General features: G+C 50.8%; 1 protein-coding gene across 2 annotated transcripts in view; it reads left to right on the top strand.

Moving 5' to 3' along the window:
• The first annotated feature begins 1,652 nt into the window (after positions 1–1,652).
• SGSM1 (small G protein signaling modulator 1) overlaps positions 1,653–25,412 on the top strand; it is an 80,362-nt gene continuing 56,602 nt past the window's right edge. The window contains exons 1-5 of one of the 2 annotated variants that reach the window (XM_081285408.1): positions 1,653–1,976; positions 4,094–4,272; positions 4,962–5,150; positions 6,884–7,010; positions 7,094–7,137. In XM_081285408.1, coding sequence (XP_081141534.1) covers positions 6,992–7,010; positions 7,094–7,137 — 63 coding nt within the window. In that variant the 5' untranslated portion in view covers positions 1,653–1,976; positions 4,094–4,272; positions 4,962–5,150; positions 6,884–6,991. Of the gene's footprint in view, positions 1,977–4,093; positions 4,273–4,961; positions 5,151–6,847; positions 7,011–7,093; positions 7,138–25,412 lie in introns of those variants that run through there. The other variant, XM_081285409.1, reaches the window with a different exon arrangement.

Genomic DNA, 25,412 nt, shown 5'->3' on the forward strand with positions numbered 1-25,412 from the left:
ATATTATATATAATATAAACATATAATTGCTTCTAAATTATCAAGTCTAATTTCATAAGTATGTATTTGATCTCCTTAAACATTTATATCATGGGACAAATCCACATTTTTATTCTCTCTGGAAAATTTTTTTTAACTCCCACACTGAAAATTTTTCTTAGAATTGGGTTCAGCTTGTATTTTGACACTTATGATTTTATATATATATTTAAATCTAGAGTTACTTGCACACATCTTCTAATCACTTGTTTTTAAGTTGAATGTGATGATACACACACACACACACACACACACACACACACACACACACACACATTGATCAGCTGTTATTATCACCCTTTTTCTGCATGAGGCAGCAGAAGCACAGAGAAGATACAGAATATGCCCAGGACCCCACAGTGGCATTCCCTTCTGAATGTTTGTGTCTCCTCCAAATTTATATGTTGAAGCCCTAATGCCAGAGTGATGGCGTGAGAAGTGAGGCCATTGTCAGGTAATTAGATTTAGATAGACCATGGGGGCGTGGCTCCCAAAATGAGATTAGTATTCTTAGAAGATGAGGAAGAGACCAGACCTCTCGGTCAAGTGAGGACACAGTGGGAAGGCAGCCAGCTATGAGCAAGAACTCTTTCCAAGAACTCAATCTGCCAAAACTTTGACCTTGATCTTCCCGCCCTCTCAAATGGGGAGAAATAAATAATTGCTTTTTAAGCTTCCCAGTTAAGAGTATTTTGTTATAGCAGCTAGAACCGATTACGGCAGCAAGTAAAAGGACTTTGTGAATATTAAAATGAAATAATGTATGCAAAGTGGTCTAGGAATACTAGCTTTATCATCTATATCACCATTACCATTTTTCATAACAAAATGGCATAGGAGCTATTTTTCCACCTAATCCAATTCCAAAGGAAGCCACTGGACTTTGATCCAGCAGACAGAGGCTATAGACTTCCAGATGAAGTGGTACCCAGATTTACAGGTAGCTTGTGGCCATTTTAAGACTCTACATAGACCTTTAGCTGCTCTGTGAATGATTTTTCTGGCCCATCATGAGATTTATACCCCTGTGCCATCAATACCATCCCCTTTTAGGGGGGCCAAGTCAATCTTGACCAGTCATTTACATCTTGAACCATTCTGAAATCCATGTGGATTTTCTCTTCCTAGAGGCCTGTAAAAACAAGAATAACAGGTGATGTCACTGAAAACTGACACAGGAATGGAGAGCTCAGAGAGCCTGAAAAGGAGCCAGGCAATCAGAGGAAAGATGACACCAACGGTGGAGGAGGCCAACCTTTGTCCAGGGGCTGGGAGCAGAGCCAGCCAGAGTTCTTTCTGGAACCTGCTCAGGATGGAGTCTTGGAAAAAGAGTCGATATGGTCAGCCATGAGCTGTGTGGAAGCAGGATGGATTTCGATTCTAGTAGAACTACATTTAAATTTCAGCTTTACAAATTTATAACTGAAGAATTAGGTTCAATTCCCTGAGATTCCATTTTCCAAACCACCAAATGGGCATTGTAAAGGAACCCTCCCCACAAAGATAGGGTGAAGGTGTCATGAGGCTACATTTACAAAGTACTTTTTTTTTTTGGCAATTGGAGGCTGGCAAGCACAAGAGGAAAGGGTTGTGGAGTCAGGAGGAGCTGGTTAGAATGCTGTTTGGCCTCCTACCTGATTGACTTGCAGCAAATCACTTTACTACTCTGAGTTTCACTTTCCTTGTCTTGAAATAATATCAGAACATCCAGCCCCAATTGATTACAGTCACTACATGAGGTAACACACAGAGTTGAGCGCAGGCCACAGAGCAAAGTATGAGCTCAGCAAAGAGAGGGTGTTGCTTTGTAAATCTGATTCTTATCCACCCCAAACTGCGCCCAGAGGAGAAATGTTCACTTATGTTCACTCAGTTGTATGACGGAGTGCTGCATTCTTCAGGGTCCTAGCAAGAAACCGTTGTCATCACCACAGCGGGTAAGTTAAGAAATTAAGTGATAACAGCACCACAAATATATTAAAGTAATACAATCTCAAATAAAAATAACACATGCATGAATTATTTACAGGTGCAGTTGGAGCCTGACTGAAGATGGTGTGACAGGGTTTGTGTTTTTTTTTTCTTAAGCAGTTTTTATTATAATCGAAGTATTAAGACAAGTAAAAAATAACCTTGCAGGAGCTAGGGTTGTGGCTCAGTGGCAGAGCGCTTGCCTTGCACATGTGAGGCACTGGGTTCGATCCTCAGCACCACATAAAAATGAATAAGCAAAGTAAAGATATCGCATCCATCTATAACTAAAAAATATTTTTAAAAATAACCTTGCAATCAGGGTATTGTATCAGTCGATAAAGAAGAAGAAACCCCTACACTATGAAGAGATATACAAAGGACTAAAATATACAGCTCTGTTAACAGACAACTTGAAATAGGGAGGTTGTTTTCGTTTAGAAATGCTAAATTTTCTTGAAACAGGACAAATAAAATACAGTGCTCTAAATATGCATAATTATGAAAATAAAGAAGAGCATCTGAACACTTACACTATTAGCATAGCAGACTCCATTGCTCCTATTTAACAGCCTTACTAACACAGGCCTACTCCCTTTCCAAGCTTAAACGACAATCTCCTCTCCGGAATACCAGTGCAGCATAACTTTACATAGTTTATTTTGAAAGTTACCACCTACAGAGATATTAACACCTTGTCAATATATTCTTCCCAACCATTCTTCACATGTACTTCTGCTGGAATGAATTTCCTTGGCTCGAAGGATAAGGTTATGCTATAGAAACTTCTCCCCAAAGCCACAAGTTCCCTTCTATGACCTATCCCTGCTACTCTTATCTCCTCTTCCCCACACTGAAATTCACCCTACCCCCCAAAAAATAGTGCAGTGCATGGTAGCCTTGCTAGAAAAGGGTTTTGATGGATGTCCCAGGAGGCATGCTTTTTAAAAAGCTAACTCTGAACACCAGAGGTAATGGAAATTAATTGTGTTTTTGCATTTCATTTTGTGCTTTCATTAGGTCAAAAAGGTGTGCTCTGAGTACTTAATTTTTTGTTATGTGTATGGGTTTTTTTAAAAAAATATTCAGATGCTCTGGGATATAATGGGAGTGAACAAAGTGAGGGTCAGAAGGGAAAGAGATGCAAGCTGGGGCCCATGATTTGGCTAAGCTTCCAGCCCTCCTCCTGGCTCATTCTTTCACAGGAACTAACTATTGCTTCCTCAGCACTGTTACAGGGACAGCTCTGCAAAGGCTGTGACCCTGGTCATAGTCCACCTGCAACACCCCTGCTCTGCAAAACCATCCCAAGGGCTCTTACTGCACAGAAATTCTTTAGCCCTCAAGGTCACTGAAACTTAGAGTAGTTTAGATTATGAAGGTTTGGCATCTATTAAATGATTATTATTAGCACAATGTTCTGAGTTTCATGTATAAATATTGATTGGCACATGGGCCCTAGCCCTGGATGTGTCAGCCAATCTGCACCATTTTTAGGTCAGCATTAATCCCATCTCTTCCCTTGGAGCCCTGGAGGGAAGAGCTGCTTCATCCGGGTCTCCAAGGCCTGGCCCTCAGGGGAGGTGTTGCTTTGGCTCTTCCCCTTGCTACCATCACCACTGCAGTTGCTGAGGCCTTGATTGCTATTGGCTTTCTCACCAGTTCTGTCCTCTGCCCCTGGGTTTTTCTTTGTTAGAGACAATAATGAAAAGCCTTCCATCTTATTACGTTATTGGTTTGTTTAGGTTTCCTTTTTCTACAGTTTTGTTAGATCCTATTTATCTAGCTATGTATTCATTTCTTCCAGGTTTTCCAATGTATTGGAGTACAAGTTTTCAAAATAGTCTCTAATGATCTTCTGGATTTCTGTGATATCTATGGTGATTTTACCTATTTAATCTCTAATTTTATAAACTTGGCTTTTCTCCCCTTTTCTCTTGGTTATGTTAGCATGGGGGCTTATCAACCTTGTTTACCTTTTCAAAGAAACACTGTTTCATTGATCCTTTGGTTGTTATTTTTTATTCTCAAGTTCATTAATGTTGGCTCTGATCTTATTTCCTTCCTTCCTTCCTTCCTTCAGTGTTTGCTCCTCCACCATAGCCTGGATTTTACACCATTTCCCATTTACACGGTGCATGATGTGGGCTTCCTCAGTAGAGGGCGCTGAAGGGACACTGCAGGAAGGCCTCTTGTGGTTAAGCTACTGCACCATTGCTCTGTGATGCTGGTATGAGTCCATGTGAGGGCAGCGTGGATCAGGTAAGGAGATCCTCAGATCCTGAGGAAGGCTTTGGTCTCCAGGAAAATTTCCCAACACTTTCCAAGCTGATCTTATGTGATGGTGCACTCCTAGTGTATGGTCCAACTGTGGTGGGAGGCACTGGCTCCGAGTTCAGAACTTGGCAGTCCCTGGCCCCACTCATGCCCCACCTTCCTGTGGTGGAAGAGCTGAAACACATCAGGTCTTTATCTTGGAGGAAAATTTCTAGAATATCAAGGAAGGACCAGCACAAGCCAGTTTTCAAGAGCCCCTGCTTGGCACAAAAGGAAAAGCATGGGTTGTGAAAAGTGGCTCCTAGAGTAAGGCGTAGGCATCCTTCTATTCTAAAGTACCCCAGTTGACTTAGGGGTGCAGCTAAGCAAGATCCACCACTGGAGCCTGAGGTCAGAATTTGAGCTGCTGCTTGCTCGCTGTATGCACTTGGAAAACCCCTTTCTTGGTTTTCTTCATCTATGACATAAGGACAAGTGGGAGTGGGCTCAATAGGGTCATGCAACCAAAGCCCAAGGACCTCAGCACAGTGCCCAGAACATACCAGGTCCTCAATCTATGGTAATTTTATACTTATTACCATTATTATTTGTGTTAGCTTTTTGGAGCTGTGACCAAAATACTCGACACAAACAACTTAGAGGAGGAAGGTTTTATTTTGTCTGATGATTTTCAGAGGATTCAGTTCATGGTCAGCCTGGTCAACTCAAGGCAGCCAGGAAGCAAAGTGAGAGGAAGAGGAAGTGTCCAAGGACAGGATAAAGCAGGTGACCAGTGACCTACTTCCTCCAACTACATCCGTCTCCCAGCAGGGCATCCACTTATCAATGGATTAATCCATCAAGTGGATTAAGTCAGTGGTGAGGTCAGAGTCATCATGATCTGATCCCTGCCTAAGAGCCCCACCTCTGAACCTTGCTGCATTGGGGACCACCCTTTCCACACATGAGCTTGGGGGACACTGCAGGTCAGAACCATAGCATCATTTATTTTCTGCTGTCAAGCAAGCATCTCCCATTCTCCAGTCTCCTGTGGACTCAGCACTCCATCTCTGACAGTGGGGATCCCCTCTTCTAGCTTAATAGGCACGTGTCCCAAGTCAGAAAATGTGGATCTTAAAGAGACGGTGCTGTTTACCTGAATGGTAACATACAACTACACTGCCCTTGCCAGGCGAATATTCTCAAGGGTCCCCCCTTTCTGGCCTTTGGACCTATCTTGGTTTTATCCCATTTCCAAGATCTCTAGGCTCCCATGAATGTTGAAAGCAGCCTTCAGGCCCTAAGAGGATCTTGGCCACCAGCCCTGTTGTGCACATCCCACTATGGTTCCCCTTGCTCATGCCACTCCAGGCCAGTGGGTCTACTCTCTCTTTGTCACACTCTCAGAGGGCACACTCATACCTCAGGGCCTTTGTGCTTGCTGGTTTTTTTACTCAAACTGCTCTACCTCTGGGCCTACCTCCACTGACCACCCTATTTCAGAATACAAACCCCATTTTTGCCCATTTTAAGAATGCAGTTTAGCATTTGCCACGTTTCAAGCATTATGTTAAGTCTTGATATAGAGTTCCTTAAAACTGTAGTTAGGAAATAAGAATGACCTTTCTCCCGCCTCTCTTCCCAGCACCATTTCTTTTAATATTGTTTAATTATCAATGGATCTTTATTTTTATTTATTTATATGTGGTGCTGAGAATCAAACCCAGTGCCTCACACATGCTAGACAAGTGCTCTACCACTGAGCCAGGACCCCAGCCCCCCAGCACCATTTTTGGCTTTTGCCACACTTTGACATTTTAGTGTTCATGAGGGTTCAAATACAAGATCTTTTTTTAATTAAAAGTTTATTTATTTTGGTTGTAGGTGGACACAATACCTTTATTTTTATGCTGAGGATGGAACCCAGTGCCTCACGCATGCTAGGCAAGTGCTCCACCTCTGAGCCACAACCCCAGTCCACAAGATCTTCAAGTACAAGATCTTCCGGCTCCTTTTCAGAGTAGACCATGTTCACGTCGTGCTCACCCCTGAAGCTGGAGAACCAAGAACTTCCCGAGTCCATAGAGCAGACCCACCTGTGCAAATCACTCATGTTGGGGGCTATCCGTTAACTTCTGTACCATGCTCTGGTACAGATATTAATGCACATTTTTATATATGCACATTCCCAAATGCCCATGTTTGGAGCCAGGTTTCATTTGAAGGTCACCATAATTTGTATCATATCTCCTGATTCAATGAAAGTTTTCTTTATATGTGTTAATAAAAAATGAAAAAAAAATTTTTTTAAAGAGAGAGAATGCAGATACAGGCTCAGAAAATGGCAGTGGCAGCCCCACCATCTCTACACAACTTGCTCGCGCCCAGCCAGCACCCATCAGACATTCCATGAAGGATGCATACCCTCTCGGTCCCATGCAGCAGGTGGACGGTGGCTTTGGGCGTGGGGCGGGCCGGGGCGGGCCAGGGCTGGTTGGCTCCGCGCACCTTCCTGCCTGCCTCGGGGCCTTTCAGAGGGTGTGTTCCAGAGGGCGGGGCCGCAGCGCCGTGACGTCACGACCTGGGCGGTCTTTGTCGTTCGCCCCGCCCCGCGCAGCTGCAGCAGCGCACCTAGCCGCGAAGCCGCTGCCACCACCGCCGCCGCCTCCCCCGCCGCCGCCGCCGCCTGCGACAGGACCTGAGCCGAGAGGACGCTGCGCGAGCCATGGCTGCGGCCCCCGCGGGTAAGGTGGGCGCAGGCGGGAGGGAGGACAGCCCCGGTCTCTCCCACCGCGTGCTCACCCGCGCCCTCCGGCTTGTCCCCCAGGGGCGGAGACCCGGCAGAAGCTGCTGCGCACCGTGAAGAAGGAGGTAGGTGCCCGGCGCCCCTGCGGGAGGGAGCAGCCGCCTGGGGAGTGGGGGGACAGCGGCTCCTGGAGGGATGCTCCTTGGTGGCGGGGGCCGCCAACGTTGGAGGCGGGCTCATTAGGGTGGCATCTACCGCCACAGGCCTGTAGGTGTGGCCTGTGAGTTTGGGGGTTGCAGGGCTGGAGGTGTGGGGTACCTCTGGCGTGTTTGAGCTGTGTGTAGGGGTGGGTGCCATACCTTGAGGTGCCTGGCGAGACCCTGTCCTATGGAGGAACAGGTGTGTGGGTCTCAGTGAGGAGATCATATAGGAGAGACAAGCTCCCTGGGACAGGCAGGCCTGTTGGGGCAGGGGACCATAATAAATCGGGCTGCCAAAAGGGGCCCAGCCTTCAGCAAAGGGGAGAGATTCAGTTTGGAAACAAAACAAACTGCACCCCCATGTTCCCAGTTTTTGGAGCCACTTCCAGGAGCTGGGAGGCCCCTCCATGATGGTCCCAGGTCAGTGTCTGTGGACTGCTCCCTTGGCAGGCAGGGTCTCCTCATCCCTATCTCCTCACTGACAGACAGGCCTCAGTTCTCCCTCTGCCCTGGACCAGTTAGCCCAGCCTCTGGATTCATAGCCAGCCACCTCCTGTATGTGCGTCTGTCTGAAGATGTCCAAAGTATTTCTAGGCATTGTATGTATGTGTATCTGTGTGTGTTAACTGTTTTTGTGAGTCTGTGTGATGCTAAGTATGAGTAAATAATAAGGATGTGATTGTGTGTGTGTGTGTGTGTGTGGTGTGTATTGCCCTCCTCTTTTAACCACCTGCCCCCCATCACTTAGCCTGGCACCCCTTTGCAGCCATGTTTGCATCTTGTGAGGTGCCAGCTCAAGATCTTGCATGGCTGTAGACCTTGTGGGCCAGCCTGGTCCTTGTGTGTGCATGGGAGTGGGTGTACATGTACGTGTGTGTTTATTAGGGGTGGCAGCACTGAGCACCACTGAGGAGCCCCTCCCCATGAGAAGGCAGGCAGCCCTCTATGGCAGCCCGGAGGCTGGGACCTGTTGCTGTCCCCAGCTTAGGGGTAGCATGGTTGTGCACACAAGCACTGGGTGTGTATTTTTCTTTTTCTTTTTTCTTTTTTCTTTTTTTTTTTAAGAATCAGCTCCAGGGCTGGTTGCACATTCTAGTGTTTTTGAATAAGGAAATGTGCGAGATATCTGGGATCCCTCAGAAAGCCCAGAGGTTTTCTGTTCAGTCCTGGTTTGTAAGGAAATGCCAGGTTGGTCCAATTGAGGAGGGCAGAATTGAAAAATGGCAGTCAAGAGAGTGTCAGCAAAGCATCTGGGAGGGCTCAGGTTGTGGTCCCAGATCTGTCACCAGCTCCCTCAGAACCCTGCCCAAGTCCCTTCCCTTCTCTAGGACTCTTTCTTGTATGCAGAAGGAGGCATTTGTCCTGGTGTCCCAGTCTAATCCTTGTCAGTGTAGCATGGTTTAGAGGGCAGGTTGTGGGGCATGCATTGCCCCAAGTGGCCAGAGATCTGGGCTTCTGTCCTGGGGTCATACAGGTTTGGAGTTGGAATGAGCCTTCTGTGTGGCTATAGGCTGAGGCTAGCTCCTGCTCAGAGGGACCGCTCCTCACCCTGCTTGGTGCAACTCGCTAGGTTGTCCAGATCTGTTGAACTCCAGATCTGGAATCACAGTTGCAAATTGGTGGTGCTTTCTAAATTCTGCATTGCTGGGGGCCCTCATTCTAGAAATAAGGGTTTCCATTTACCAGTGGACAGTACGTGCCATGCTCTGAGTATACCATAGGCTAATGAGGTAGGTAGGTTGAGTCCACTTCACACACAATCAACTGAGCCTCGAAGGGAGGAATGACTTGCCCAAGAGCATCCAGCGAAGAAGGGGCAGATTCAGGACTTACCGCTGAGATCTGTCTGACATCAGAGCCAAGCTCTTATCCACCCCCCATACCATAAATGCTTCCATCAACACCTACATGGTGCCACAACCTTGGAATATGAGGGGGACATAGTTTTCAATGTATAAATGGGAATCCTGTGACCTGGAGAGGGTAAGCCATGTTTCAAGGACACAGATCCAGTGGAGGGGAACTGGTTCAAATTTGCTGTCTTTGAGCTCTCTTTAGAGTATGGGTTCCCCTAAGAGATTAGTAAAATAAATAAATAAGTAAGAATGAATGAATCTGTGTCCTCAAAGCAAACCTCCTCCATTCTTTCCTTCCATTGCTCACCTCCTTGGCAAGGAACATTTCTTCCAGTGTCAGAGAGCCAGTCTTTAGTGGGTTGGACGTCAAAGCTCTTGTTTAGAAATCTGAGTGCCGAATGTCTTTCCTCTCCCTCTTGGGTTCAGAGGAGCCATGTCCTTGACTGTTACAGCCTCACCCTTCTTTTTGGAATGTGTGTCTTATCAGCTTCCCTAGATAAGCTGGGTAGCTTGCAAGCTTGAGCTGAGCCTCTGCAGCCACTAAGGGCCTGGCACAGTCTATGAGGCTGGAAAATCTGTTCAGTGCTGACCTGAGAAACCATCAGGACCCAGGACCAATGAAACTGGTCAAGAAGGTACATTGGGCTCAACCAGAACTGGGTTCAAGTCCTGGAGGCTTTTTAAATGTATTTTTTTTTAATGAGGATTGTGTGTCCAACATGAGCTTGGTTTCATAAACACAGCAGTGAAGCAGACAGACTCAACCCCTGCCCTCCTGGGGCTGGCATTCTCCTGGAAGAGACAGACCCTGGAAGATTCTCAAGAATAATTATGAGGATCATTACAGAAGGCACTGGGCACCAACAAAGCATCAGATTGGGCAGGGGGGGCGGGTGCAGATAGCGGTGTAGCTTAGAGGTAGAGCACTTGCCTGGCATGCAGGAGACCCTGGGTTCTATCACCAACATAGAGAGAGGGGGGGGGGGGAGGACCAGGGCATCAGGGACGGCTTCCCTGAGGATGTGATGTACAAGAAGATACATGAAAGCTGAGTAGGCCTTTTAGGTGGAGGTGTGAAGTAGCTGGAGGAGAAGGAAATCCATTCCACACAGGGAACTGTAGGTGCCAGAGGCTTTGTTGCTGGATGGTGCATGGTGAATTTGAAGGAAGCGAAGTAGCTGGAGCAGAGAGGAAGGAGAACTGTGTAGGCTGCAGAGGAAACAGGGTGTGTGGTCTTAGTCTAAGAGCAAAGGGGAAAGAATGGGGGGCGGGATTCTGGGATTATGGAGGGAAGGAAGGGGGGCTGAGATTGGTGGCTCCTTAGTTGGACCATCTTAGATAAGCACCTATCTCTATCTTCAGTGTCAGAGTTTGGGTTTATTCACAGTGGGAATGAAAATTACTCACCTGGCAGGATCAACCAGGTGAAAACACCCACCGTGTTCACCTGAGCTTCTCCAGGGCAGGGTTATCGCTTGTCTCTCTTCCCCATGTGCCACCAAGGCAAAGCTGGAGACAGGTGGCCTCAGCATGATTTCCCCTGGTTAAGTCCCACCAGCTCTGTCATGGCTCCTACCTGGCTAGCTTGTCTCCCTGACACCCCTTAATTTTGTTTTGTTTCCCAGAGTGAGCAGGGACTGGCTTCCCGTTGCCTCGACAACTGCCATTAAAGGAAGCAGCCATGTGATGCCAGTTGATAACGGAAGCCAAGTGACTAACTGCCTTGTTTTCCTGCCTCTGGCTGGGCTGGGAGGCCTCTTAATTGGAAAGGAGAAGGCAGGGGCTTGTGGGTGGCAGATGAGAGCCAGGGAAGAGGCAGGGAGATGAGGCAGGGCCTACAGGGGAAGGTGCTTTTACATCTGTGAACTGGGGCTGTTGGGAGGCATGTCACTGCAGAGCCATCTGCACAGCTGCCCAGCGGAGTGTGTTTGGGGAAGTGATCCTCCCAGCCCAGGATGGGGCGCTGGAGGCAGGCCAGGAAGGCTGGGGGTACTTGCTGTTTCCAGGAGAACTCCATGGTTTGACTCCAACCCAGTCTTTCTTCATGAACCGGGGCAGTAGCTTTGTCCTTCCCGCAAAGTTGGGTCACCAGATAATATACAGGTGGCCCATTAAATTTGAATTTCAGAAAAAAACAGGGAATACGTTTTTAGTATGTGTTGCTAAATATGGTGACCCTACCCCAGGGCACTTTTGGCAATGTCTAAAGCATTTTAGTTGTCACAGCTGGGACTTCCCCACAGCATCTAGCAGGAAGAGGCCAGGCATGGAGCTCACAACATCCTGCACTACACAAGACTTTTCCCACCCCAACCACGTCATCCACAGGGAGGATCCAGCCCAGAATGGTCATACTGTCCCTTTTCCAAAATGCTGGGCAACAGACATGGTTTTGATTTTTTTTTTGGGGGGGGGGGATTTTGGAATATTTGCATATACAAAATGAGGTAACTTAGGGATGGGACCCATTTCTACACATGAAATTCATTTATGTGAATGAAAAGCCGTTTATGCTGAAGGTAACTTTACACAGGACTCTTAGTGAACCTGCATTTTGCTGTGAACTGTCACATGAGGTCAGGTGTGGAATTTTCCACTTGTGGCATGACATTCACATCAGAAAAGTTCAGATTTGGGACTCTTGGATTAGAAATGCTCAAACTGTACTGAAATCTGGGAAATCTGCTGGCACCTGATGCTGAGGGGCCCCCACGCCACCACGCCCCTTCTATCTACTCTGATGTGCATGTCCTCTTCTTGAGTAACTCATTCTCAATTCTTTTAAATTGTTTCCTATGCATTTTGGGGGTTCAGAGAAAAAGTGGGATCTGTGATTGCCCAGCTGTGTTGTCTGGGACAGACTTCCTCAGCCTGCCTCAGTGTTTCACCTGTAAAGTGGCTCGAGCCACCAGCAAGGCCAAACTTGTGCTAATATCTTTTTAATATTTATTGTTTAGTTGTAGTTGGACACAATACCTTTACTTTTATTTATTTATTTTTATGTGGTGCTGAGGATCGAACCCAGGGCCTCGCATGTGCTAGGTGAGCACTCTACTGCTGAGCCACAACCCCAGCTCACTCTGTGCTAATATTAGCATTGCCTAATTCCTCCCAGCTCATGGGAGGGTTACAGGGTGCTGGGCACCAAGCCAAGAAGATCCCAAGCCAGATCTCCTTCACTCCCCACCACAGCCCCACGAGGAGAACCCTCATCTCCTTTACTAGATATGTGAGGAGCCAGAGGGACAGAGGTGTGAAGCAGCCTGCTTTGAGGTCACACAGCCAGTATGGAGCAGTTAGGATTCAAGCACCATTTTCACAGGCTCTTGTGACCCTGGCAAGAGAGGGCAGCTAGAGGGAGCTTTGAACTTCAGCCAAGACCCCAGGAACATGACTTGAGGACAGGTACATGCAGAGGAAGGAGATGAGGCAGGAGGCTGCCTCCTCCCAGTCTGCGCAGGACTGGATGAGCCAGGCTGCAGCACTTGTGCTTGCCTCAGCAGGGAGCAAGAGCTATAGGAGATGGAAGAGCAAGAGAGGGTTTGCTTAGAGCTCTCCTCCAGGAGGTCTCAGCTGACCGCAAGAAGGAGGGTGGACACTTTCTGCTGGATCATAAAAGAAAACTTCCTTCTTTCCCCTCTCCCTCCTTGCCCTCCTTCCATAAATATTTATTGAGCATCTACTGTGTCCCAGACCCTGTTCCAGAAGATGCAGATTGAGCACTTATTCACATGCTTTCATTGAATGTACAATCCAGCCTGGGAACATGTAGATAAATAATACATATCAAAGGTGATATATAGGAAAAGTGATATATATGATAAAAGTGCCATAGGAAATATAAAGGCTGGAAGAGAGGGAAGGGGCTCAGCAGAGGTGGTGGTCAGCTTGGCCTCTCTGAGGGATAATGTTTGAGCAGAGCGTTGAAGGAAGGGAGGACATACACTTGTTCAGGAAGGGTGTTCCTGGCAGAATTATCAACACCTGCAAAGACCTTGAGTTGGGAAGACAGAGTAGCAAGGTGGCCAATGAAACCAGAGCAGAGTGAAGGAGAGTGACAATGAGGTCAGAGAAAGAACAGGGCCCACCATGCCGAGCCTCTTGGCTGCTGAAGTCTTTGGTCCTCACTCTGGGTAACATGAGAGCCCTGGGGGAGTTTGGACCAGAGGAGGAACATGCAAGTATCAGGGACAAGTGGGAGGAAGCACGGTCCCCAGGGTGTCAGGCCAGAGAGGAAACTTCTGCCTGTTCTTTGCAGAATTTTGACTCTGGGCTGCAAACCGCAGGCCCAGCCTTTACTCCCTTCCATGCAGAGGAGGCGCTGCAGAAGGTTTGGCAATTGGATGGGTCCAGAACCTCCAAGATGGACATTTCTGGGTCCCTGAGTCCTATTGGATTGACTTAAAGAGCCTGTGTGTGTAGGCTCACGGGGGCAGGACTTCTCATGAGCAATGCAGTCTTGTCCACGTTATGCATTTTGAGGCTTTTTCAGCCCTCTGGCAGTGCAACTCCTGGGAGTTTCAGATAGTCCTGGGCACCTGTGGCAGACTTGATGCTCTGGTTCTCAGTGGCAAGGGTGGCAAGAAGGGCCTGGCTGTCTTGCTTCCTTGTGTCTCCTGTGCCATTGGGTGTTGGGTGTCCCTGCAGCAGCCTCATGGGGTGCTGTAGGAGCTGGGGGGAGCATTTTATCATAGGTTAGCAAGTACTAAAGGGCACTTTTGTCACCTCTCAGGCCTTCAGTTGCTAAGGGTGCAGAACCCTAATGTGGCAGGACATGGCCTGAATCCTTGTTCCTAAGCCTGTGTTCCTAACAACTATGACTCCTAGGAGATCCCTGCTCACAGCCCCTTGTTCCTTCTTTCTAAGCAGAGGGGGTTCTAGAGCTGCAAGAGTCTGAGAATCTCAGCTCATCTGATTGGCCAGCACCACCCTCCATGACCAGGCCCTGCCTGTTTTCTCTACTTGGAATTTGCCAAGTCTGCATTTAAGATGTAACAAAACATAGTAGCTGATAAGGCCTTGGGAGTCCTGCTCCCCTCCAGGAAACCCAGGGCTCAGCTAAAAATATTTTAAGAGAATAAAGGCTTAAAAAACAAACAAACAAAGAAAAAACATCAGAAACGGAGATTATGGACAATCTCATTTAACTACCCCCATGCTCTGTGCAGTGAATAAAACACCTTCTCTTGGGGATTAGGAAATTGGGGCACAGAGATGACAGGTGACTTTCCAAAGGTCCCAGAGATGGTGAGTGGTTCACCCAGGGATCTGGCTACAAACCCTGCTTTACATTGCTCTGCAGCTGGAACCAATAGCCCACAGGTGGTTGTGACCTATGCTGGGAGTGTGGAGTTGGAGTTGACAGAGGGCCAGACTTTGGAATCAGACAGTCCTGGGTTCAAACTGTGGTCCTGCCCATTTAGTAGCACCTGGACCTCTGGGATGACAGTCGCTTTTCCCTTATGCAGCAGTGTTGCTGACCTGTCCTAGTGGCACCATCTGTATGCAGGAAGGTGTGCTTGGCTCACTCCAGTGGGAGCAAGATGGACTCAGCTGCAGGGGGTCAGTTTCTGCCCTCTGCTCACAGATGACTTTGCAGATGCTCTCAGAGCATGAGCTTGCTCACCTGGGTAAGCCCTGGGTGGGGGTGCTGCAGGCCCCAGAGCTGTGCTATATGTTGAATGCAAGGGGTATTTCTTGATGTCCAAAGGGACAAGCCCTTTGGGGGGAGCCTCCTGGCCCTGCCATGGAGTTGTCCTGAGCCCCTGGATGAGGGGAGAGGTGGCGTGTTGCCAGGGGAGCCCCACCACGAGCAGTGGGTGAACATGAGGAAGCTGGTCGTTCTGGGGTGTCTGGAGCTGGAGCCTGGGATGTGCTGGCTAGTGTCTGGGAGTGGGGGGAGATGGCGTGGAGATGGGGATCACGGTCACAGCTCCACAGTCTCATGGGTGACTGTCTGTGCATGGGGGGGGGGGGTCAGCCTTATAGACTGTTAGCCATGATGCCCCCAGGTGAGCACCAGGGGAGCCTCCTTGGAGGGCTGTCTGAAGGACTGGACAGGACCACAAGTGGAGACGTGGATGTAGGAGCCTCGTCCCCAGGCCCTGAACACCCTCCTGGTTCTTGGCAAGCTGACCGGTCCTCACACTGTTGGGACAATTCCCGACACTTGTTGATAGCAAGACAGTGAACCATTAACCAGAGCCGGGCTGGAGCTAGCGCAGAGGCCTTTGTTTCTCCTTGTGCCCCAACACCCACCTTGAGGGTGGCAGGTTCAGGGGGGAGGAGCTGGAGGGAAGACTTTTGTTGCACTCTGATGACCCAGGCCACTGCTTTGTCCTTTTCATCCCCATGTCCCCTCCCTGCTGTCGCCTGTTCTGGGGCTGCAGGATGCCCTCCAGCCCTGGCTCGGCTGTCATTACCTGTGCTGTGTGGAGTGGCAGGAAGGGTAGAGGGTGGACAGTCCCCCCTGCAATGAATATGATCACTCACCAGCATCCTCCAAGCTCCTGCAGTCCTGGGGGAGCTGGGGAGACCACAGTGAGCACAGGGAAGGCCCCTGTCCTCCTGGAGCCCACGGTCTAGAAGGAGGGACTGAGAGAGGACAAGCAAACTGATGAAGAAATAGGATGAATTCAGAAATGGTTGAGGAGACAGAAAGGGGGGAGAGAGGGTCAGGGTGTTCCTGGGTGGCAGTCAGAATGGGCTTCTCAGAGGAGGTGTCGTGAGAGCTGAGAGCTTATTGATGGACAGGAGCTGCTGGGCCAAGAAGTGGGAATGGCAGCGCAAAGGTGCTCAGGCAGCAAGCAGCTGGCAGACTTTGGGGAAAGTAAGGGGGCAGGAGTGAGGTGCAGGGAGGTAGGGACAGGTCAAGAACTGACAGAGAGATGGGTCCTCCTGACCCTGCGTCTTCCCCCATGGCCTCCTGGGGAGGTGGCAAGGAAGCTTCTGAGCTGTCACCATCAGGCACCATCTCTGCAAAGATCGCAAAGCCCCTTGCAAGCCATGCTGTGCTGAGCTGTGGAGAGGCAGGTTTGGAAATAGGCGGTGGATCTGTTCGCCCTGAGCTCTGGCTGCCTGCCCTCAGCCTCTCCCACCGCCGTGCAGACAAAGCACACTTCCTCCTCTTTTTCCTCCTTCTTTTTCTTTTCTTTCTTTGGTCCTGGGGATTGAATCCAGGGGTGCTGAACTACTGAGCCACATCCCCAGATTAGTTTTTTCTTTATTTTATTTACAGACCAGGTCTCGCTGAGTTACTTAGGGCTTCACTAAGTTTCTGAGGCTGGCTTTGAACTCTTGGTCCTCCTGCCTCAGACACCCAGCCACTAGGATTGTAGGCGTGGGCCACCTGCCTGGCTCTCTTTTTCTTTTTTAATGGACAATTTTGTAGAGCAGTTTTTGGTTGACAGCAGAATAGAGGGGAAGGTACAGGGATTTCCCCAGTGTCCCCCTCCCTGCACGTGCAGTCTCCTCTGCCGTCAGTGCCCACCAGAGAGGCACATTTGTTACAATTCAGGAACACACGTCATTGTCACTTGGAGGCTGTGGCTTACCTCAGTCTTCACTCTTGCTGATGCACATTCTGTGGGCTTAGGCGGTTGTATACTGACCTTTACCACCTTTGCCCTCTCGCACAGCATTTCCACTGCCCATATGCCCTGATGCTCCCCCTGCTCATCTTATCCCCTTCCAGCCCCTGGTGACCCCTGATCTCTGCCCTGTCTCTTTAGCCTTCTCCTTTCCCGAATGCCATCCGGTTGGATCATGTCATCTGCAGCCTTTGCAGATCAGCCTCTTCGCTTAGTAATAAGCATTGAAAGGTGGAGATTTGTCTTTGTTAGGACTGTGCCCTTTGGAAGTCTTGCTTGGGGCTGGAGAGAGGTGGGAAGTGCTAGGTGTGCTGGGAGAGCTTGACTGTGAAAATTGTTGGCCTAGGGCAGAAGTAGCAGGTGCTGCTGGGCCCTGGCTCTGGGAGCAGGGAATTGGCCATGACCATGACGTTCAGCTGCAGTGAGCTGAGGGAGCAGGTGCACTGGCCACCTAGACAGAGCAACCTGGGGCTCCAATGGATGCAAAGTGCAGTCTCCTCACAGGCCCAGTGGGTCTTGCCTCCCCAGGTCAGCAGCCTCTTAGGGAACTTGGGAATGGTAACAGTGACACCTAGGTTGCATAGTTGCTGGGAATCTTTGGACTTGCATGGGAAGCACCCACTCCTATGAAGCACCCATAGGGATCTGTTGAATGAGTAATAAGTGCACCTACTGTGTTTCAGGCTTGGTGTGGGACAGATAAGCCAGAGTTTGAATTCCCACCCTGGCATTTCACGCTGCGTATTCTGTGGCAAGTCATTTCATCTGACCATGACTCAGATTCCTCATCTATAAAAAGGGGGTGTACCCATCTCATTGAGTTACCATGAAGAGTTGAAGAAATCATGTCCCTGAGCATGGGCCAGAAACAGTGAGCACTGTAGAGGTCGGTGCTGGGTGGTGCTACTAAAACAAGTGTACGGACATTTAACTGTGCAGCAGCTATTGCCTTCAATGCTTAAAAGGTCCTGTGACCTCTCCTATCCTGGGAGGTAGGTTCCAGGACCCCTGCAGTGCCCAAATCCTTGGATGCTCAAGTCCCTTACATAAAAGGGCAGAGTATTTACATATAACCTAGGCCTGTCCCAAATCTCCCTAGGTATCTTACAGGACCTTATAATACCTAATGCAATGCAAGTGCTATATGAACAATTGTTATGCTCTGTTATTTAGGGAATAAGTTGAGAAAAATAACAACTTTTAAAAATATTTTCAATACCAGTTTGTTGAATCTGCAGATATAGAACAGTTGGATACGGAGGGTCAGCTGATCCTCTTATGCCTCTGACACAGAAACTAATATCGCCCATTTCACTGGTGGTGAAGGTGAGGCCAAGGGAAAGGACATGAGTTATGGGTTAGCTGAGGCCATGCCTGCAAGAGCTGGGATTGGAATTCTGGAAATCTGGTTCCAGAGCCTGGTGTGCATAACCATGCATTGGAGGCCTGTCAATAGGGATTTGGAGGGGGGGGCATCAACTTGAGGTGGGGGCCTTGGAGAAGAATGAGGAGGTGGTTGTGGCTCAGGAATTCATCCAGAGCTGGGGACAGATTGGAGTGGGAGGAGGTCAAGTGGAGGGACTGTATGAGGAAGCGGAATCCTGTGGGTCAGGCAGAAGGAAGGACACCTGTGAGCAGCTCAGGGTGCGGGGAGGGAGAGGACAGGATTCAGAGGGAAAGGAACACTGAGCCACCCATGGAAACAGCCAGGTCTGGCAGGTTGGCACCGCCCCTTCCAGTCTGTGCCTTGAACTTCCCCAAATCCTCCCATCCTCACCACCACCACTGGCCCTGCTCCAGCCCCTCCCAGCCCCTCTCCCCTCCTCCCTGCCTTGCCTATAACAAGTGAAAAGACTCAAAGCTGACAGCCATTTCCACATAGTGCTTTCTCTGCACCTTGTCCATCCATCTGTTCTTGACTCCAAGTTGTCTCTAGGGGAAGCACAAGGCCTCTCTGCTTTAGAGGTGGAGAAACTGAGGCCCAGAGAAGTAATTTCTGCCTCTATTTCAGATCTTGAGCCATCACCCCCTCCAGGAAGCCCTCCTTGACTTCCCCGCTGCCCTGTCAGGTCTGGTTTCTTGATCATTTGTTCCCATAGAACCAAGCTTTTTGCTGTAGGGAACTAGCCTTAGGCTGTCACTGTTATCCATTCTCATGGTTCAGTTCATGTCTCTCTCACTGTGCGTTCAGGAGACACCAGAGAAACACAGTTAAGCATGGACAGCAGCAAAGAGCCTGCGACGCTCCAGGCCACCTTCAAAAGATGCTTTTACTAAAAGAGATCTCCTTTATAAATCTGAAAATTAGATTTATCTGAGCATCCCATAGTTTATCTGCAAGTCCTACCCCAAATCCAAAAGATTTGTTGTCTGATCCTTTGTAGAAAAACTCCGGCGACTCTGGTCTTAAACTTGTCAGTGTGATCGGCAGCGAAGAGAGCTTGGTGGGGCAGAGACCCAGGAGCATGGGCTGCTGGTGTTCGTGGGAGGGATCTGATCGGAGTGGTCACCAACATATATTGAGTGCCTACTGCATGCTGTGGCTCCAGGTCTTCCTGGGAGAGATGGGTGTTAAACAGATAAGCCCAGAGATGTTTGCCCTAAAAGGAGCAAGCAGGGTGCAGGGGAGGTGGTGGGGAGGTGGCTCGCAGGAGACCCTATTTTAGACAGGGTGATCAGGCAGCCTCTCCATGAAGGAGAAGTGTGGACCCCTGAAAGAGGGGACGCTTCTGTCTGGGACGCCTATTACAAGCACTCGCCGTGTGCCTGGCCTTGTTCTGAGCTGGGCAGGCCTTGCTCACAGAGCCTCCCAGAGCATCCCTGTAAAGTGTGCAGGCAGCATTCCTGTGTCACTACCAGGAAACTGAGGTCTGAGGTCACCCGAGAGCAGAGCTGGAGCTTGACCTGGCCTGCCTGGCAGCTCCTGAGGTCTCGTTCCTGCTTGTGCCTCCCTTGACTTGAGCCAGCTGTGGCCTTGGCCCTGCTGAGCCCCTCTCCCTGTGTCTTCCGTCCGCCTCACAGCAGTCCTGTACCCTAGGGCCTGGCAGCCCCATCCGGGGCTCAGACGAATAAACAGGACCCAGCACAGCAGGGCAGGGAGGATGTGACCTGACTGTGAGCCTGGCCAGGCATGAGGGTACCTGGACATGGGCAAGTGGCAGGTGTGAGGAACCCATGACTGGCCAGGTTTCCCATCTGCCCTAACTCCCTCCTGAGGTTAATTCTACTTTTATGCTGTTTAAATATTTGCAGGTGGAGGGAGGGCGGGATCTCAGCGTGGCCTCTGAATGGAGGCAGGGTGGAGTGGGAGGTGGTCAGAGGCTTGTGGTGGAGGGGTGGGGCAGCACCCAGCAGGCCAGCTATGCCTGCTGGCCTGGGCCCGGAAGCTCAGGCAAGAGGGAGCCGCACTGAAGAGCTTCTCCACAGCTAGCTCTCACCTAGTGAGCACCTCATGTCAGCCGTGCGTGAGCCCCGGAGTCCGTGTCTCCCCAAGCTCGTGTGTTTGTCGTGTGTAGTTTGTGGGGCCCATCCTGAGTGTCAGGCACTGTCTTGCTGATCTCAGTCCAGCCTTACATCCTCCTATAGGTCAGGCTGCTGCTACCACTTAACAGACTGTGAATGGAAACATGCCCCAAATCACACAGACAGTGAGTGGCCAAGGATCCGACCCCAGGCCAGCGACTCTGCATTCTGACATCTGCCCTGAATGCTAATGAGCTGGCTCCAAAAAGAGTTGAGCTCCCCATCATTGGAGGAAGCAAGCAGATGCTGGGCGGCCTTGTAAGGAGTAAGATCTTCCTGACCACTCTGACCTTTGGTCCCCCTCTCTGGAAGAGGCTCACAGGGTGTGGATAGCAGAGTCTGACCCAGGAAGCCTCACGTTGAGTCTCCTGACTTACAATTCAATGTTTCTTTTGGTCCCAAGTTGGGGAGACTGAAGGGTCCCTTTTCACAGGTTTCCAGGCATCTTGGGTTTCAAGATGACCCAGTACTGGATGGGGCTGGAGATGAAGCTTCACAGAGACCTGGGTTCAAGCCCCAGCTGTGTCCTTTCCTGGCAGTGTGACCCTGGGAGTTGTGCATAAACCATCTGAGACTTGATTAAACATCTTGTATTTCTTTTGATGCTGGGGATGGAACCCAGGGCCTCACATGTGCTGTATCGCTGAGCTGCCCCAGATGTATGTACCTTTAAAATGAGGATAATCATTAGTACTCTTGTGAGGACTGAATAAAGCCCTTGGCACATAGTAGATGCTCAGTAAGCCTCCTCTCACTCTAAGCTGGAGGAGTAACAAAAGCATTTGTTCTAAATGGCCTTTGCTTTCTGCTGTGGACAAGATATCCATTAGGATGAGGCCCTTGGTCTGCCTCCTGCCGCCTCTGTATAACCGTGTGTGGGTTATCTTTTAAGATCTGTGCCTCAGTTTCCCCACCTGTAAAGTGGAATCATGACCGGCTACACTCAATGCAGGACTGGAGTGGCTGCGCTGGGGCGCTGGGGCGCTGGGGCCGGTCTGGGTGGCTCCAGAGTGGCACCACCCCCTCCTCTGCACTTCCTGAGGGCGGCCCGGTTCCTGGATTCCTGGGACAGAGCCTAGAAAAGCATGCTGGTCGTGCTGAGCCAGGGGGCCGCGCTGAACCAGGGGACCTTTCTGCCGTCACTGCCCCAGCCCACCCCTGTGGGGGAGAAAGAGTTGAGCTAGATTCTGGATCTTCCTCCCCCAGGGCTGTAGCCCCTGCCTGCCCACACTCTGATCCGTCCCAGGTGGTTTCCTCCCCTTGGAGTGGACAGCAGCCTCTTTCTGATGCATGGAGAGAGTCTCACAGCCACCTTCTGTGCTGGGCATCTGTCCCCAGCCCTAGTCACCAGCCTTTTTAATTTCCTCTCCTGGCCTCGGGCTGCCTGGGGTTATTAAATTCCGCTGAGATCCTGATAGCTAGGCTTTGGAGGCGGGAGGTCCTCACCTGCACACACCCATGGTGCTGGCTCCCCACCTCCATTTGTCACCCTGCCCTGGATCCGTGCCCAGGTGAGAGGCTTGGGGCCAGACAGCCCTGGGCTCCTCCCTACCATGTGACCCAGGGGAGGGCTTAACCTCTCTGAGTTCCAAGATCCACAGCTGGAAGCAGATGGCCTTCTCCACTCTGCACGCTCAGGCTTGAGAGGGTTTGTGCATAGAGTCAGGATGCAGTAGGAATCAGATGGTCCCCCAAACTCAGCCATGACAGCAGGCAGCATTAACAGGGGGACTGTGGACTCCGGTGGGAAGGAGGCTGGGAATCTGCAAAGCACCCCATGGCTGGTAACAGCAGGGAGCCAGGGATCATCACAACCCTTAGGGCTGGAAGTGACAGTGTAGGGAGGGGGTCCTGCAAGAGTCCTGGATGAATTTCTTCCTTCCCCAGGGAAGCTGGAGACAGCTCCTTGTTCCAGAGTCACCCTCTTCCTTTCCTCTTCCTCCTCCACATTCCCTCTCCTTCCTCTTCCTCTTCCCCTCCAGTTCTCTAATCCAATTTGGGCATCTCTCAGAATCACCTGGAAGGCTTGAGAAATGCCCCACATTTTCCGGCTCAGTAGTTCTTGGGCGGGACCCAGGAATTTGCATTTCTAACCTGGTCCAGGGGAGGCGGGCGCAGCAGGACCAGGAGTGGGGCATCTGCTGGGCACCTCATCAGCCCCAGGACTCCATGGACTAGGAGCCCCTCGGGGGCAGGACCCTCTGATTCCGTCCCTGTAGCTCCCCACGCCCTGCCCTCTGTACCCGAGGGCTGGTGAGAGGGCCCAGCCTCCACCTCCTGCCCAGGTGAATTCAGGGGCAGTTGTACCTCCATTCGAAGCATTTGTACCTGGCCTGTGTTCACCGCTGTTCTGACCGTCCACGCAGCAGCATGGCAGTCCTGGTTGAGGGGGGCTCGTGTGCAGGGGGTTTATGAGGCACACTCTTGGGATCGATAGCAGGAAAGGAAAGTCAGCAAATGGGAGTGGGCAGGGACAGTAGACCATGAGGCCATCTCAGTGGAAGCCCTGATGTCCCTCTAAGGGAGCTGGGACTGCCTGTCCAGCTGTCCTGAGAGGGGAGAAGGTGCTGGGTCTTTCTGCCCCCATCAGTGGTTGCATGTGGCCACGCTGGGAAGGAGACTGGGAGGAGGCTCTGTGCACCTGGGGGCACCCCTGACCTTCAAGGCTGCAGCCGAGTGTGGATGGCTCAACCGTGGGGATGAGGATGTGATAATAACAATGACACTGAGGGCAGACGTGCCACAGAACACGCTATTTAACAAACAGATGTATTCTGTGTTGGTTCTGGAGGCAGAAATCCCAGATCGAGCTGTCTGGTCGGTTCCTACTGTGCTCTGTGACCTGGGTCTGCTCTGGCCCCATTCTTTAGCATGGAGAAGGCCACCTCCTCCCTGTGTCCACACATGGTCTTCCCAGGGTGGGTGTCTGTGTCCTGGTGCCCTCTTCTTGTGAGGACACCAGTCATTTCAGATTAAGTCCACCCTAATGACCTCATTTTACCTCAGTCACCTTGGTGAAGGTCTCATCTTCTGGGCAGCCAATGCTGAGCTACCAGGAGTTAAGAACATTTCAATATATGAATTTGGGGTTTGGGAGAAAGACTCAACTCAGCCCATCAGAGTGGGAGAGGTGACATTGCAGGATCAGATTCCCAGGGTTGGGAGAGGAGTGATAGGAAAGGAAGGGCAGGAGGTGGCATCCTAGAAAGTGGGAGTCGGGCAGGTCTTTGAAGCCTGAATGGTAAGGGGCAGCCCAAGGCCACTGACTGAATGGTGACAAGGAGGACTTTCCCCGCTTGGCCCCTCCCTTCCTCCCTGAGCTCCGAGTGAGAGCTGAGGATTTGGCTGTTCCGAGGGAGCTCATTGCTTCTTTCTGGGGACATGGAGCAGATGGAGCCTGGTGCTCTCTGTAGCCACCATAAGGGAGGACACAGGTGGGCGGCAGGGCCTGCGTCAGAGCCACTCCAGAGAGTGACAGGCAGATGGCGGCTTCTGGAGAACAGGAGGATGTTGGCAGGAGAGCAACAACCTGCCTAAGAAGGGTCAGCCATGGAAAGGGCTGGAGTGTGCGCCTTTGGGCGGGAGCCATGTTAGCAGGGGTCCCAGAGACTGCCGCCTAGGCCGGAGGCTGGGCCAGGGTGCAGAGTGGGCCGGCCTGGCAGAGGCACACATTCACCATTTATTGAGTACCTACTGTGCGCCAGAACTCGGGGTGCAGGTTGCCATAGTGCTAAAGCTGGGAGTCACAGAGTGCTTGTCCTCACGGGGTTCAGAACCTGACAGGGGAGCTAGGTGCGGACCACAGCACTGCAAGTCTGATCAGTGTTGGGAATGCAGCTGCTGTGGGAATGCCAGCAAGGGAATTTAACGTCCTGAAGGATGACACTCCAGCCAGGGCCAGAAAAAACGGTAACAGGAAGCAGGTGAGGCTCCAGGCAGAGGTGACATTTGTTACAGGCTCATTATGTGCCGGGCTCTGCACTTAGGACCTGATGTTCCCTACCTTGTTCAGAGAGGTGATGTGATTTGCCTGAGGGAACACAGCTAGTCACTACAAGGACCAGGATATGGCAGCTGGAAATAGAAAAATCTTTTTAAGTCTGAATTCCAGCTCTGCCTTTTCCTGGCTCTGTGACACTGGCTGGGCCACTTCGCCTCCCTGAGCCTCGGTTTTCCCATCTGTAAAACAAGGCCCGCTCCCCAGGGTCTTGGTAGGTTTTCACACTTAGAAACGCTACAGGCAAAACCCAGCCTGAGCTCTCTGAGCTGGAGGTCGGGAGCTGTTCCTGGGGCTGGTGCTGACAGGAGGGAGGGGTGGTCCAGCGGCCAGCTCTGAGTGGGCCTTGTTCCTCCGTAGCACACAGCCAGGAGTGCTCTGAGCTCTGCCCTCGTCCCAGGAGACATCCAGATGTAAGGGAGAGTGGGAAGTGAGGCCTGCACTACCCTCAGCAGGTGCCCAGATGTGCTGTAGACTGCGTGCAGAGGCCATGGGGAAGGGACCTGGGCAGTGCTGAACTTTCCCCCTCCTCCCTGACCCCACAACCCAGTGATTCAGAGCTGAGCAGACCTTTATGGTCTTCTTTTGACACCCTCCATCTCAAGGTGGGTATGTGGGCCCAGAGAGGACAGGGCTTTGCTCAAGTCCCATAGTGACTAGAGCAGCTTGGGATCTAGAATCCAGTGAAGCCACCATAGGGCGAACTACATGAGCAGAGGCCTGTCTGCCCTTTCCCACTGCCCCCTGTGCTTGGCACATCGGGGACCTCAGGTAATATTTGTTTTGCGAGCAGGTGTAGTGAGAAAGCCCACAGCCTGGGGCGTGGGGCCCGAGGTGGACTTCTGTCCCCTCTCTGGCCAGCTTCATCTCCCTGGGCAATTGCTTCCCCTGCGGAGCCTCCGTTTCCCACAGTGAGTTCACAAACCCATGTGGGAGGTGCCCAAGCAGAGATTCGAACCCAGGTCTACTGGATGCCAGGGCTGAGCGTCTACGCCACCCCTCCTGGTTCATTTGCCCACCTGACTCATCCAAACACCCACTTGTTGAGATCTTTACTGAGCACCTACTATGTTCTGGTTATACTGCAGTGAAAACAGGAGAGGAGGTGTCTGCTCTCCTAGACCTTATATTCTGGAGTGGGGAGGTGCAGACAGTAAGCCCATAGAGAGAAAGAACAGGAAGGGCAGTGAGTACTGTGAAGGGCCCGTGGTAAGGGCCAGGATATGGGCTGCTGTG

This window comes from Spermophilus citellus, assembly GCF_964194105.1.
Source record: "Spermophilus citellus genome assembly, chromosome: 3".
NCBI classification, from domain to species: domain Eukaryota; kingdom Metazoa; phylum Chordata; class Mammalia; order Rodentia; family Sciuridae; genus Spermophilus; species Spermophilus citellus.